This window comes from Typha latifolia, unplaced genomic scaffold (assembly GCF_019914945.1).
Source record: "Typha latifolia isolate L0001 unplaced genomic scaffold, TyphaL0001v2 contig_36, whole genome shotgun sequence".
NCBI lineage: Eukaryota > Viridiplantae > Streptophyta > Magnoliopsida > Poales > Typhaceae > Typha > Typha latifolia.
The window spans coordinates 17110-33529 of record NW_027330482.1 but is presented as its reverse complement, the minus strand read 5'-3'; the positions used below and the strand labels follow the sequence as shown (position 1 = coordinate 33529).

The window sequence follows — 16420 nt, the reverse complement described above, 5'->3', positions numbered from 1 at the left end:
TGCGGTTACGGTAGAATGAGCATCTTGTAAATGTCTTGAACATGGCTAGTGTGGTAACATGATATGGAAAAGTGACCTCATATATGTGTAACTTCAATTGGCGTCCTGATGCTTCAAGTTTGATAGGAACACTTATAATTTACTATTTGTAGCTTCTATAACAAAATTGAGCAAGTTTATGGTGGTTTCCATCTTATTATGATCTTTTGAAAGGCTTTATGATTGTTTTACTCAATACGTGATTGGTTACAGGTGGATATGTTGTTGTGGATGAAAAGTTGCCGCGTTATGTTGTTCCAGATTTAACTGACTTCAAGGTAATCGGTTTCTCACTGACACTGTAAACTGCAGGCCTTCAGTAATTTTATGCTATATATCAACTTGTTTCAACTCATTGTAGATATCCGGTAGAATTAAAGTTAATTAGCGCATTGTAACAATTGTTTTGCATATACACTATCGTCGAGGTCACTAGAACTAGTAGATTGTGTTTTATTGGGTTAACCTGGAAATATGTGGTAACGCTTTTCAAAAAATTGTATGACCAATACATATATCTTCCTTTTTTACGGAAATATTGTGGTTCTGGTTTCTCTGCCTGGTTGTGTAAAGACTTCTTATTCCACAATCATAACTATGTTGCTTTTATTGTCATAAGCAACACTGAACATTGTTAGATTGGGGCATCTAATGATTTCTCAAGTATTGTCCACTTCCTGTCAACTTATTTGATTAATGGTGATGCTTGAGAGAAGTTAACTCCTTAATCTTTCAGTTTCCTTGATTTATAACGACCAACTCATTATTGAATTATCTTGTCCATATTGAACATTGCGTGATTAGCAGCACATAATGAACCCCTTGATTCTGTATCTTCTCATCAACTGTGCTGTGCTCTGACTGATTTATGCTGTAAATTTGCTGCAGCTGAAGCCGTATGTCTCACAGTGCCTTAGGGACATCACTGCATCCACCGCCTCCACGGAATCTTCAGATCCTGCTAAGTGAGACGAAAGGTTGTGGTGCCTGCTCTTGATTGTTGAAACATTCAACTACTGTAATTCGTGAGTGAGTGAGATTATTCTGACAAAACTTGAATGTGAGCTGTGGCTCAAGAGAATACTTTTAACAATGGTGCTGTGACTGCCTTTGAATTGTCCTTTTTGGAATAAGGGTGTTAACCATTGTTGGAGAATTGAGACCGAACTGCACCTTTCTAAGAACAATACACTATCCTTATAATGTAACTAATTAGTAAATGATCTCGGAATCCTTTATGATCCTCTATTTCTTTTGCATCAGGGATGAAAAAACTCTATGTTTCACATTGACATTTGGCACAATAAATCTTGTATGAAAGCATTTCAGTAAATTATTTTCCTTTAAGAGATCTAAAGGATTTTTTTTTTTCGATTTCATACCTTACGTTATGTTTATTGCGGCCAGGAACCACGCATATATTTGTGCTGGACGCTAGAGTTTTTCACTATTAGATCGACTTTTGTATGTGTTATTGGATTTTCAGAAAAACACCCCGAGTGATATGCTTTTTATGATTCAATGGAAAAAAATAGGGTCCTAATTAAAAATAATAAACAGAAGGGGTAAACTAGAATAACAACCATATAGGGTGTGAAATTGAAAAATTCTCAACATCTTAGCTTCTTTATAGGGTTTGAGGCGGTCAAAGATTGCTTAATCTCACAACTCAGTTCCCCGAACTCAACATCTGCTATATATACGTATAAACTTCTTTTTCATAGCCGCCTTCACCGCTCTCCTCCTCCTCCTTGAAAGCTAAACGCGCGGTCTCTCGCCCTCTCCTTCCTATCTATGTACCGGCCGCAGCGGGGCGGCCGCGGCGGAAGTAGAGGTGGCGGCGGCTCCATCGCCGGAGGCGGCAGCTTCTTGTCTTCCCAATGTCCTCCGCAGAACCCTAACTTTCCCTATGCCGCCAATCTCCAGTACTTCGCGAACCCTTTCAATCTGGCCCAATTCCAATTCCAGAACTCTACCTTTCCCCTTCCTCCCAACCCGGGGTACATCCAGAACCCTACCTTCCCTTACCCTAGTGCCACCACTCCGAGTCCGCAGGCGCTTCTTGAGAGGGCAGAGGCTGCGGCAGTGAAGGCTCATGAGGACCTCGTCATGGCCGGGGAGAGCGTGTCGGCGTGGAAGGTGTCTCAGGCTGTCCTCGTCTCGTTACAGGTTGATTCTTGGAGCTCGCTAGGGTTTCAGCTTCAGGATGTTAGGTCTCTACGGGAGCTTCTTGTTACCGAGGGAAAGGTGGGTTTTGTGCTGAGTTGTCTTTGTGTGCATTTTCGTTGAAGCACAGATCTTTCTTCTTTCGTTTGGTCATTCTTATATTGCTTTATTCGGAATTTCCCTTGTGATAGTGAGCATTAATCAAGTAAGCTATATATATATATATATATATATATATAAAGTAATTGAGTAGGTCAAAAGTTATATCTGCGCCTTATTCTGTATTCTTGAAATTAACAACAAATAATAATGGGCCCTTCTTTTGGGTTCATTTCTGGGCATATGCTAATATTTAGCTTTTCACCAATTCAGTTGATTGCCTGACTGAGCCAACTATATGAAATACATTACCGTGTCATAATTATTGGTGATGCCAGAGAGGAAAAGTAGAATAATCCATGAAACCAGAGGGTCTGATTTGTGTGAGAAAGTTTCACTGGTAATTTTATATGTTTTGATATCAGGTGAGCGCATTCATACATTGCTTTGTTGCTGCGAGGAAAATAACGTCACTCTATGACTTGGAGGTCGAAATCTGCAAGAATGAGGGTGTTGAACAGTTTGAAGAGCTCAGAGTGGGACCTCTGTCTCGCCATCCGCTTGCTGTACATTACTTTTCAGTTCCTTCTGATTCAACAGAAGTATTCAAAATAAGTAGCGAGGAAATAATTGGTTTCTTGCAAACCTTCGTGAACATGTCCCGAAAGATGATTAAAGTGGAAGATTTTTTGGATTTTCTTGCTGAGAAGAAGTCTGTCCCAGCAAAGGAGAAGCTTGGTGTACGAATTCAAAGTCTGGGGTACGTACATAGCTGCATAATGTTGCATATTTCCTTTTTCGCAGAAGATGTTTGGAAAATAAAAAAAATAATTTATGTGGGTTTATCACATGTCAATAAATGAGACATTTACAAGGTTTAAAATTAACGCAAAATTGATTTTATTATTGGTATATTTTGGTCCGTAGGTGTTTCTAAAGTAGATAAGTTTTGGTCTATCCTTGCTTGAATAGGTGAAATGCATTTCTGGAGTATATAGGAGTTCTGGCTTATCCTACTTATCTCCTAGTGCTAGTCTGCTCGAAAGCTAATCTTAAAGAGAATTCTCTCTAGAAAGGTTGACATATTTTGGATCTTGCTATATGAATATGCTTGTATGCAAATTATGTTCTAGGCTATCTATAAATCTTTCTACATATTTTGCAACTCCAGAAAAATGCCAGGAAGCTACTGTAGTTTTTGTTGGTTTCCCCTTGCTGTTGGAAAGTCTTGGTTGCCCTCGCTCCCTGAGTTCATTTAGACATGTGTTTCGAATATCAGACCATAACATAGATGCTGATTTATCAGTATAGCTGTTCTGTTTAATTTAATTCAACTGTCTAGTACAAAGGATTCAACATGAGGAATTCCTATAAGGTCGCCCTATGGATAGTCAAATACTTATCTTGATAACCTATTATTCTTCATTTTCCTGTTCCCAGATGAGTCGCTAAGGCCTCCTTTTATATTTGTGCATTTAGTATAGGTGATCCAGTGGCATATTCGTTTGGTTACATTCTCTTGTTATTTTGCCTCCTAATGGTTCCAATATGTAGCATGTTTATCTCGAAAGGTCAACTCTTACATTCTGATTCTTCATTCAATTTGTGGTTGGATCAGTCAATCCACATCTACCTTACCTCATTATAGAGATGGCGATATTTTCTCTTCAAAGACAAAGTCTAATTGATTGTTATTCGAATTGTAAGCTTCCTTATTTCACTAGTGAAAAGTGTTTTTCATAGGTTGCATATATCCTATATTCGGCAGGCCAGGAGAGAAGAAGCTACCATTCTCAGAGAATCGGTCAAACATAATGCTGATAGCAGTAGAGAGAGATATATATCACAATCTGAAATTCGTTTGGAAAAGAAAATACTTGACAAGAAGTTTACTTCTATATCTAGACGTATCAACACATTCTCTTCTTCATGGGATGATTTTAGTGGTAAGCATATCCGTTTTGATTCTACTGATGATGAAGCCGATGTCGATGATGACGGTGACAATAAAGGTGATAATACTGGTAGCTGCCAAAATCAGAGTTCATTTCATAACAAGGACTGTGATAAGCGTATTAGTAGCTGTCCATATCCATCAACAACAGAAGAAATGGTGCGGCTTGGGCTGAAATCTGAAACACTTCAAAAGGAAGCTCTTGGAAATGGCAAATTGATGGACAGTGGAGCCAAAAGATCTTCTGGCAAGAAAAGGAAGTTACAGGAAGAAAAGAACAATTCTTGTGTGCGAAACAAAATGCCTAAGGACAAACAAATTTTTGGATACAAAATTCAGAGAAATCTGCGTGAGCTTACACTTAGTAGGGGGGAGATGGAGCAGTTCATTGCGACCTGGAAAGAAGCTTGTCGGGAACATTCTGTTGCAGAGGTATTGCTATTCTTTTTAGAGAACTTGCCCCCTGGATATAGTTTGTACTTCCAGAATCTTGGTTGGAATTTATCTTATGGATAAGGAAGCAGAAACATGTCTTGTTCTGTTACCTCTGCTTTTATTTGCTTCAGCTCTAGCAATTAACATGCATTTGACATTGTTTTGTCAGTATTTTTGTTTTTGGTTTGAACAATATTCTTTGAACATCGATCTATATTAGTTCCAGAAAATTCTAATTCTACTTGTTATCATCATTGCAGGTACTTGAATTGATGGTGAACTTCTATGCAGAAACAGTTAAGCAGCAGAGAAGGATAAGAAAGAGTTTCTTGTCATACCCTGGTATTGGGTTGCTAAATGTTGCTGTATGTTGTTCCCCTTGATATGTCAATTTCCATTTCTTGTACATATTCGGCAATTCTATATATTTAACACAAATGTACTGAGGGATTTACATCTTTATGCAAGTACATGTATATATATGTCTATCCCTATGAGTATCCTGTCTTTATTATTTGGTGGATGAAAACTGCAGGTTAGATCCATGGAACATGGCATGTTAGACAGCCTTTATGATGCCTTTGAAACCTGTGGTGAAAATGGATCTAGTAATCCATGTTCAGCCACCTTCGCTAAGATGATAGAGAACGGGTCATTAAATAAAGAAATTATTGTATCTAACAGTAAGGAAGCCTCCAGTGGACTTGGTTATAGTAAGTAGCTTCTTGTCTTTCTCTTGATATCTTTTCCTTAGCTTTCTTCCAAGTGCTCGGATACAATTGTCTTAGTGTTTCACATTATAGGTAATATTCCTGTTCCACATGGTTAAACAATTTTATACCTGTGAATTACTACTGATGTTTCCATATCTGACAGGTGTAACTGTTGATGATATCATCAAAAGGGTTGCTGATTATTTTGAGTTCAATAATACAATGCCTAGAGAAGGAGATCCACTCTTGAAAAAGAGGCTCTTATCTTTGAAGAAATTCCATGATTGTGAAATGTGGGTGACTAATCGATTTTCCATCGAGCAATTTAGCTCTCTCGGTTATGGAAGTTTCCTTGGTTTTTTGGATAAATATGCTTCCCTCTTTCCTCATGAGCTTTCCAGTTTCATAATGGGGACATTTCATTGTCCATCTTATTTGGAAGTTGTCATGGTTCAAAAACAACTTGGTGTTTTGCTTTGCCAAGCTGGGACCAACTGGTTGAGTGATGGTGCTAAAAGTGACGTTTTCATGCTTCTCAAGAGACAGTTTCCGACAGTTAGCTTCAATATGGTGGGGGAGGAACCTGAGAAACACTTTCTCGATCGTATTAAGGGGCAGAGAGAAAGTGATAACCCCAAAAGTATAGTGTTTTCCATAGCATTGTTGGGAAAACAGTGGGCTGGAAATTCATCAGAGTATGGTGATATTTCTTCACTAGGTGATTCTGGGATGATAAGTGAAGCTACTCAACAGTCTCATTCTCGTGAAGCAGTTTCCTCACAAGAAGCCATTGGCTGCTTGCTTAAAGCACCATTGTTGTCAGATTTACTATTGTGGTCACATTGGGATCATGTATATGCCCCCTCACTTGGCTCATTTGTGAATTGGTTGTTGAATGTTAAAATTGAAGAGTTGGCATGCATAGTGACGAGGGATGGCAAGTTCATCAAGATTGAAGCTTCGGTCACTGTTGATCAATTTCTAGAAGCTTTTATTCAACGTTCTTCATTTCAAGTGGCAGTGAAATTGTTATCTTTGTTATACATGTACCATGGTGCGAAGAGTGCCCCAATTTCTCTTCTAAAGTGCTATGCACATCGAGCAATTGATGTCATCATTAGGAACTCTATGGATTCAGGAGAATTAGACAATCAGGAACGCAGTTTCAGTCCTCTTTCATGTGATTCTCGAGGAATTTCAGATTCCAATCCTCAGGCAAGTAATATGCACAAGGAATTGTCAAGAATCAATAATGCAGTCAGTTTTGTGGCAAGATTTATAGTTGAATGTCTTGGTTATCTACCTTCAGAAGTCTGGAGTTTTGCAGCAGAGATACTGCTTTCAGGGCTTAAACCCTTTACAAAGAATGCTTATTTGGCTGTTTTGCATGAATGCAGCGAAACCTCTCAACGTTGTATGCTTCATGACATTGGATTGACATCTGGTATAACAGATTGGGTTAACGATTATCATAAGTTTAAGTCAACAGCAGCTACTGACTTGAAGGTGGCTTCTGTACCGCGTGTGGATTTGATTCATATATCAGATTTATCAGAGAGGCCTACCTCCGACAATTCCAACTTTCCTGTTGGTGTGATGACCAGTACTTGTGAAACAGATAACAATGAACCATTTAGTGAGGTTAACATAATGGATTTGGATGCTACATTAGCTCTTGGGCAACATAATGCAAGTACTGTCAGTGAAAATGAAGTTATTACAGGATTACCTGTCAACAAATCTGGAATATTGGAAGAGGGCAATCTTCAAGAGGCAACTGATGTTGTTGAGTCCATTCGACGTGAAGAATTTGGTCTAGACCCAAATCTCAGTTATACTGAGAGCTGTTTGCTGATGAAGCAGCATGCTCGCCTTGGTAGAGCATTGCATTGTCTTTCACAGGAATTGTATTCCCAGGATTCTCATCTTCTTCTTGAGCTTGTAAGTTTCTATTTTTTCACTGTTTGCAATTTTTTATATGATAAACGATAGTTTTTATCATATAATGCATGAAGTGCAATATTCATGTATGTTTTTATCTTGTTAAATGGGCGCCATTAGAGGCTTTATGCTTTCTATTAAATCTCCTTGTTGTAAAACCGAAATTGATATCCTTCTTTGTCTGGTATTGAAGAAATTTTTATTTGATGAAAAAAATCATTTTGCTTTTTACTGAAAGACAGTGATACATATTCAAACTATTGCTGATATCATTTCTTTATGCTTATTTAATCTCTTCCTTTGATAGGAGAAAACACAAGCAACATCAGATCAGTATGCTTATGATGCCATTTTCATTTCTATGTGAATTCACTTTTCTAATTGTTTATTTAGTTTTATTGTAGCTTTTCTTAATGAAGTTTTACTACCGACCTCTTTATATCTAATGTTATCAGATATTTTCATAATATAGAACTCATCTTTAGGGTTTTATCTGATATTGTTATGTTGGAAATCAGGTACAAAATGCAGATGATAATATTTACCCAGAAAATGTGGAACCTACATTAGTCTTCATTCTTGAGGAGGCTGGTATAGTTGTTCTAAATAATGAACTGGGATTCTCTGCCCAGAATATTAGAGCACTTTGTGATATTGGAAATTCGACGAAGAAAGGATCAAATGCTGGATATATTGGGCATAAGGGCATTGGTTTCAAATCTGTATTCCGGGTATGGTTTGAGAGATACATTGTTAAGCATAATAATCTTGTTTCAGGCTTTCAGCTTCACAAATTCACTACAACTTCTTGATTACTCATACTCTCATCTGCATTTCAAGTTCCTTGTTACAATATGTTCATGTGTGGCCATTCGTTGAATTTTATTGAAATGTGGAAGCACAAAAAGTTACCAAATTGATGCTCCCAAATGATAGTGTATACCTTCTTTGGACGTCATGCTTTTGGTGCTACTCACCTTGATATTCTGTATTAGAATCTTTATTGTTGGAGAATTACATTGGTTAACCTTAAACATGATTTAACAATAGTATACTCACAAAATCTATTATTCACATGGATAATTTGCAGGTAACTGATGCCCCAGAGATTCATTCAAATGGCTTTCATGTCAAGTTTGATATAACTGAGGGCCAGATTGGTTTTGTCTTACCAACTGTGGTTTTGCCGTGCGATGTCAGCATGTATAGCAGGCTGTTATCTGTTGAAGATTACCAAATAAACAGTTCCTCCTGGAGAACATGTATTTTGCTTCCCTTTAGAAGCAAGTTTCAAGAGGGGACAGGTTTGAGTTCTATCATATCCATGTTTTCAGATCTCCATCCATCCTTGTTACTATTCCTTCACCGTCTTGAGTGTATAAAGTTCAAGAATATGCTTAATGATACATTTCTGGTTATGAGAAGAAAGTCCCTTAGTGACGGCATTGTTAAAATTTCTAAAGGTAATGAGATAATGAGCTGGTTAGTGGTAAGCAAGAAGTTACAAGGCAGCACTATTCGTCATGATGTACACACTACGGAGATTTCCATGGCGTTCACTCTGCAGGATTCTGACAATGGCCAATATCAACCTACTCTAAGTTTACAACCTGTTTTTGCTTTTCTTCCTCTCAGAAATTATGGGCTGAAATTTATTCTTCAAGGAGATTTTGTTTTACCTTCATCTAGAGAGGAGGTAGATGGGGATAGTGCCTGGAACCAATGGTTGTTATCTGAATTCCCAGCCTTATTTGTTAGTGCAGAAGAATCCTTTTGTGCGCTTCCTTGCTTTCAGAGTAATCCAGGAAAGGCTATCACAGCCTTTATGAGTTTTGTTCCACTTGTAGGGGAAGTTCATGGGTTTTTCTCTCATCTTCCTCACATGATAATTTCTAAGTTGCGTATGAAAAGCTGCCTGATTTTGGATGGTCCTGATTTAAAGTGGGTTCATCCGTGCAGAGTGCTCAGAGGTTGGAATGAGCAGGCTCGTCTGCTGTTGTCTGATAGCTTACTTCAGAAATACCTTGGGCTTGGTTACCTAAATAAGGACGTAATTTTGTCTGATACATTAACTAAAGCGCTTGGTATTCAGGATTATGGTCCTAAAATCTTAACTGAGCTGATATCATCTATATGTCGCAGTAATAGTATTCAGTCACTTGGTCTGGATTGGCTATCTGCTTGGCTTGCTACACTATATTCAACATTGTCTGCACAATCTACCGGAAATTTTTCTTTAAATACTAACTTGGAAAGCGATATCATATGTTGTCTTAGGGAAATTCCATTTATTCCACTTTCAGATGGTTCGTACAGCTCAGTGTCTGATGGTCCAATATGGTTACCTTGTGATGTTTTGAGTGCTGGACGGGAAGGCAAACATAATGTGAAAGAGTTCCCCAATCTATACAGTAAACTTCGAATCGTCGCTCCCCTCCTTTTGACAGCAACTGGAAGTGCATATATCATCGAAGAGATGAGAGTAACTAATGTTGTGGATATGCTGCATAAAATTGGTGTGCAAAAATTATCTGCACATGAAATAATAAAAGGGCACATCTTAGAGGCCTTAGCTAATAGTGTACACACTCAAATAGACAAGGGTTTGATGGTTGAATATTTATCCTTCATTATGCTTCATTTTCAATGTTCTTGTGCAAGTTGTCATGCCGAAAAAGCAGAAATAATTGCAGAACTTAGGAAAAAACCTGTATTATTGACAAATCATGGTTACAAGTGCCCATCTGAAGTTCACTTCAGTAAGGAATATGGAAATCCTCTTGATGTAGAGAAGCTAATCAGTGTAGCAGATGTTAAGTGGATTGAAGTTGATGCTGCCTATTTGAAGCATCCAAGTGCTCAGTCATTACAATTTGGATTAACATGGTGGAGGGAATTTCTCCTGGAATTAGGTGTTACTGATTTTGTGCAAGTTATTTGTCTTCAAAAGAGTGCACCTGAAATTCCCTCTGTTGTTTCAGGCAGTTCTTGCATCAGAGATCTTTGTGTAACACCTTCTTTTATTGATGATTGGGAGTCACCTGAGCTGGTTAATTTATTGGCCATAGTTTCGTCACAGAATCAAAGAAAGAATTGTATTTACCTTCTGGAGGTTCTTGATAAATTTTGGGATGATTGTTATAGTGCTAAGGCTAGAAGTCATATCACTTTGGGACCTAACGAGGATGAGAAAACTATTGAGTCTTCATTCATTAAGAGCATCCGTAAATTTAAATGGATAGCATCAAGCATGGATGAAGATCTTCACTACTCAAAGGACTTATATTATGATTGTGAGAGTGTACGTTCTCTTCTGGGAACCATGGCACCTTATGCTGTTCCACAGGTTAGCCCATACTCTGTAGTTACAAACTATTATGGTTTGCTGACAATTTTTTTAGCCTTATTTTCACCAAGAGTATATGTGCCAATATCCATACGACATGGAAGTCAGCATGACACTTCTCTTCACACCCTGAAAAAACAATAAGAATTTGGGAAGTAGAAGGATGAAAAATCCTATTAAAAAGGGTTTTAGTTATGGAAATTTATTGTTTCCTTGAGTTAGTGAATAACTTGATTCTTGGGTTTTGCCTTTATTCTTACAATTTTAGTATTTGATCCATGTGCATGTTTCATAACTTGATTCTTGGTTTCCTTGAGGTCTGTTGCAGCTTTTCCCTGGTATATAATTACATATATCTTTTGGTTTTTTTCATTTTCAATGCACAGGTCACTAGCAAATTGCTTTTGAAGGAGATTGGATTCAAGACTGAAGTATCACTGGATGATGCTATGATAGTTCTCAATTCTTGGAGAGTATCTAAAACTCCTTTTAATGCAAGGTATTGACCTTTTTTTAAATCATAATCTAGTTGTCAATGTTGTCCGTATTACTTCCATGTCCTTGCCTAGCTTGTTTTCGGCTGAAATTTTGTAGTTTGAGAATTGCCAGGAGCAGAAATTGCACCTTGGTCTTCGAATTAAGTGGCATGTCACTTTGTGATGTCATGGTTAAGTGGGCAATAGCCAATAAGAACAACACAAGAGCAAGTTTGTGTGTAGAGATCTTGACTATAGAACCTAGCGAATTAAAACACAAGAATATAGTTGAAGCTAAAAAGAACATGCAACAGTTGATACTTGATACTTCAAAGTTCAAACCTTGTTTGATGACTACAGGCTTCTTATCCACTTCCCAGTGAATAAAGTGGAGCATCTTAATCCATGAAGGCATTAGTCGTCGTGCAATATATTAATATTCCTATGCAACTGATTCAATGAATAGATTCCAAAAGAAGTTTCTTCGACAAAGTATTATTGCCAAAAACTTGAAAGAAAATATCATGAAGGTGACTTGCGTCTTAATGGCATTAATGTGAGTGCTGGTATGAGTAACATATTTAATATGTACAACATAATAATACTTCTTTACCTTTTCAGAATTATGTGGTTGTTTTATAGTATTTCTGTTTTGATAAATTTTAAACTTATTAGCCTATTAAATGTTATTAGATAAAAAGACCCACCAATTACAGAAATAGTGATATCTAGGGTATCTCTCTCTTAATAAATTCCGTGTTTTCATTCAGGTTTTTATAGTAGTTCCATCTGGAACTGTGGAATTCAATCTATTTGTACCATCCAAAATTTGTTGATGGTCGTGCCTCCAGTATATTGATTGATTTCCAAGAGAGTTCCTTCTTCTTCTTAGTATTAGGTTTTTCAGTCACCAGTTGCTTTATCTTGCTTATCTTTACTCTCTTTAGGATGCTGTAGTCCAGGCCCTTGGAGTGTTTCTATTTATTGTTGTCTTCATTGTAATGTGGCTAAGTGGTAGTTGTTTCTTTGTGATAGTGCTGCTCAAATGTCAAAGTTCTACACCTTCATCTCAGATGGGGTTGCCAGTTCAAAGGTGAATATAAATTTGGAGCTTATATCAAGTTCTTTCATTTTCACTCCATTTTGGGGTGCTCGATCCACTGAAGTAATTTCGGGTGTACTTTTATCTCCAAAAGATGTGTACTGGCATGACCCTACTGGTTGTTTTGATATGACAAAGGAATTCATTTCAACAAAGAAGAATTACAGCCTCCTATCTAAGATGTTGTCAGCAGTTTATCCAAGCCTACATGATTTTTTTGTTAAAGCATGTGGTGTACCTGATGTTCCTTCTTTATATGGCTATTTTGAGATATTACTGCAATTATCAAGTGTTGTGTCACCTTTGCAGGCAGCTAAGTTGGTAAGTGGTCTTGCCCCAAAGTACTATTTTATCACTTGTACCCACCTCTGATATTTTATCATTTTCTTTAAATGGTTTCTAAGGTGAACTTAATTTCATTAATGACTTCTTTATCCTGTTAGGTTTTCCGAGTACTTAAGAGATGGGCTGATGAGTTCAATTATGGGGTACCAAAGTCTGAAGATCTCTCATACTTGAAAGATAATCTTCACAAATTGGAAAATACAGTGCTCCCAACCTTGAAGGATAAATGGGCATCTCTCCACCCATCTTTTGGTCTCATATGTTGGGCTGATGATGAGGAGTTGAAACAACATTTTAAGAATTCTGATACTGTGGACTTTCTATATTTTGGTGAACTTAGTATTGAAGATAAGGCAACACTCTCTGGAAAGGTTGCCAAGCTATTGCAAAGTTTAGGTGTTCCGGCTCTTTCAAAGGTATAGATCACCCCTTGTGGGAAATACCGGCATGGTAACTGTTTTAATTTGTAAATTCTGTTGATCTGTAGTTTATCCAGTTTTACATGGAAACAATTATCTTGAAATTGTCTGTCAACAGTCGACATGGATCCTCATGTTAGACTTGTGTTATTACCTCTGATATTATCAGAGTTAGACTTTGTGTTATTACCTCTGATATTATCAGAGTTAGATTCTTTAGAGAAATATGATGCCAACGGCATATTAAATTGCGCCGGTTAGATGGGAAAAGTTATAGAATGTTTTGATAATCTTACATCTTTGAAATATTTTTAATAATCTTACATCTATGAATTAGCTCTGAAATCTACATTTTCCATCATGACAATTACAATAGACTAACTTGTCACACTATAATGAAAGAGTTGAACCTTTTGTATTTTCTAATTTATGAAAGCAAAGAGCATATAAATCAATTTAGTTTTAACATGCCCATTATCTTTTCTTTCTGTACAATTGTTTTGCATCATAGAATTAACCTAGCGGATAAAGATGGTGAGGTGGTGTATATTTATACCCTCTAGAATCTGCATTGAAGGGAGCCTAATGTGCTATGCCACTTTCTCATATATCTTATCTTCTTCTCTTGCAAATCAGTACTTCTCAGTCTGTTACCTATGCTCCTAACCCTGCAACACTTGTTCCCTCATCTGTTATTATTGCTTGCTTCAGGTTGTCTCCCGTGAAGCAATATTTTATGGTACAGAAGACAATGGAGCAAAATCTTCTCTGATAAATTGGCTTCTCCCTTATGCCCAACGCTATATTAATAAGATGTATCCAGATATATATGAGAACATGAAGTGCCTTGGGTTTGAGAAGCTTACACAGCTGCAAATTGTGGTCGTCGAGAAACTATATTATAAGTACACCTTGAAAGGGTGTGAAAGCACTTCTAAGAAGCGATTTCAATGCAGTTCTGTTTTGCAGGTTTGGATCTTAATATTTTTTGTCATTACCTCAACTCACTCAGCAATGTTTGGTTGGTGTATTCTTTTTCCATGAACAACTCGTATTAATCTAATTGACCTTAACCATTTGCTTCTTGGACATTGAGTAGATATTAAGAAGTAACAAAGAGCAGAGGTTTACAAGTACATATAAAGGACATGTCATATCTGAACTTTGTTTTGAACCTTCAAAGCATAATTAATTATTCTATATCTGGTTTGAGATTTTTGGGTGAGCTAGGCTTCATCCCTTGGATGGCATGCCTAATTATTGCTAGTGCATCCAGGAGCATCAGGAATAGCTAAAAGATACATGCATACTTGTAAAAATAATAGTAATGGAGAGACTATAACCAGAAATTCTATCAAAATGCCACCTCTAAGAGAAGTATGGTTAGCTAAATAACGGTCAAGCTTTTGAAGATTTTGCTATGTCAAAGTATTCTCTTTTATCAGCTTGAAGATTTTAATCTTTATCATAGATGCTTGATATTCACTTTATTCTGCAGGGAAATACTTTATATGCAACACAAAACTCAGATCCGCACTCTATATTTATGGAGTTCTCTCGATTTTTCTTCAATGGTTCCACTGAACTACACTTTGCAAATTTTCTACACATGGTCACTACAATGGCAGAATCTGGCTCCACCAGTGAGCAGACAGAATTTTTTATTGTCAATAGTCAGAATGTTCCCAAGCTTCCCGATGATGAACCTATTTGGTCCATTTCAACTTTGCTGGGATCACATGAGGATGGAAATCCCCAGCCAATTCATGCTCCCTCTATGCATATTGATCCAAATATCTTATCTCAAAGGAAACCAAGCACTATTTCAAATTGGCCACCTACAGATTGGAAAACTGCGCCAGATTTTAATTCTTCTCGAGCAAATCTTTTTCGCTCCAAACCTGGGTCAACTCCATATGGTGGTTGCTTGCTAACAGAGTTCAGTATGCCTCTTGAAACTTCATGTCAAGTGAACGACATTCCAGTTCCAGTTCAGGTTGAGGGGGATTGGATCATAGAGGAAGGCGTGGCATCAAGATGCACATCTACATTGCAAGGTTCTGTTGTGATGATAGACCGACCAAATTTAGTAGAATCTGTTGATTCTGCTGATGATCAGATTAATTTGAACTCCGAGCGCAGAAGCATATTAAGTGATCCAGTGGTTATCAATGGTGGTTCAAACAAGGACTTGGCTAGCTTGCCAGAATTTACTGGGATTGATAGGCTCTGGCTGCAAACCCCGGACGAAAATCAGACACGTAAAACAGGTAGACTTGGGGAGATTGTAGCTTATAAATTCTTTGCTGAGAAGTTGGGGTCTGGAAATGTGAAATGGGTAAATGAGGAAACTGAGACTGGCTTACCTTATGATTTGATAATTGGGGATAAGGAGGGTAATAGGGAGTACGTGGAGGTCAAAGCCACCATATCTCTAAATAAAGACTGGTTCCCAATATCAATGAGGGAATGGCAATTTGCGGTGGAGAAGTGTAATTCATTCAGCATCGCTCATGTGGTATTATTGGGTCCAAGAAAAGCAAGCATAACAGTGTTGCAGAACCCATATAAACTTTGCCAGCAGAATTCCTTGCGTCTGGCCATTGTGATGTCAAGGCAACTCAGAGATTCCGTGGTGACTACTTGAATTCCTGCTTCCTCTTTGTGTTTGAGGTCCGTCCAAAGGGGCAAACAGCTGCACCGGTCATATCGTGGAAATTGTGGAATCGCTTACATCCGGGTGGGTGAAGTTAAGAATAACAAGAGTGGGAGCGGCCTATTTAATTCTTTGCATGATTATTTCGGGTCATTGTTGGTGTAAGAGTAGTAAAAATAAGCTACTGAAGCAGCATCTGATCCCACAATTTGGTTGACTGATCATGTCGTAATACATATCTTATTGAAAATCACACAGATTCCAGAGGTCGTTGATGGCTGGTGAAACAATCATTCTCAATTATATGCTAAGGGAAGCTCCGAATTTAGGATGTATGTAATGTGCTAATTCTATTTATTCGAATCGCATTAATTCCCATCGAATGTAATTGTTCATATGAGATTATCTGTCTGATGAGGTTTTCTTCACTCCTGTAAATAATATAGATGCTGTGGGTGTATAACTGTACTACTCTAATTATGTATCTGCCGTCAGCTGATGTTGTTATGTGGACTAACACATTGTGTACATCTATTGGGTGAACTTTAATTTTACTTTAAGAGTCGAATTCTCTCTTTTCAATGAATGCTTCTAGGAACGGTAGCTAGTTATGACTCGCATTAATCTTTCCTTTCTGCAATAAAAACATCTTAGACTACCCTTTGATGACAAGACAATTAGATCTGCTCCAGCTCCATCGAGAGACCAATTCCAATTCCTACTCCCAAC

At 37.6% G+C, this 16420-nt stretch overlaps 1 protein-coding gene and 1 long non-coding RNA gene across 3 annotated transcripts; both read left to right on the top strand.

Annotated features, from left to right (window-relative positions):
* The first annotated feature begins 174 nt into the window (after positions 1-174).
* On the top strand, positions 175-1287 carry LOC140802584 (uncharacterized). Its single transcript, XR_012111677.1, has 2 exons — positions 175-317; positions 928-1287. It is a non-coding gene; the product is annotated as an uncharacterized lncRNA (long non-coding RNA).
* A 478-nt stretch (positions 1288-1765) lies between these two features.
* On the top strand, positions 1766-16208 carry LOC140802585 (protein NO VEIN). 2 transcript variants are annotated; one of them, XM_073158116.1, is made up of 13 exons: positions 1766-2286; positions 2730-3064; positions 4073-4690; positions 4954-5058; positions 5229-5406; positions 5570-7347; positions 7866-8078; positions 8438-10693; positions 11080-11192; positions 12205-12592; positions 12715-13032; positions 13747-14004; positions 14534-16208. In XM_073158116.1, the coding sequence occupies exons 3-13, from the start codon at positions 4415-4417 to the stop codon at positions 15680-15682; spliced, it is 7032 nt and encodes a 2343-aa protein (XP_073014217.1). In that variant the 5' UTR covers positions 1766-2286; positions 2730-3064; positions 4073-4414; the 3' UTR covers positions 15683-16208. The 2 variants fall into 2 exon arrangements, with proteins under 2 accessions (XP_073014217.1, XP_073014216.1); XM_073158115.1 differs by having other exon boundaries at positions 1771-2286; positions 4048-4690.
* The last annotated feature ends 212 nt before the right edge of the window (positions 16209-16420 follow it).

Coding starts and splice junctions, on each gene's coding strand:
- LOC140802585 (XM_073158115.1), top strand. CDS start 1,834: ATGTACCGGCCGCAGCGGGGCGGCCGCGGCGGAAGTAGAGGTGGCGGC. Junction 2,287..2,729: donor TTCTTGTTACCGAGGGAAAG/GTGGGTTTTGTG, acceptor TTTTGATATCAG/GTGAGCGCATTCATACATTG. Junction 10,694..11,079: donor CACCTTATGCTGTTCCACAG/GTTAGCCCATAC, acceptor TTCAATGCACAG/GTCACTAGCAAATTGCTTTT.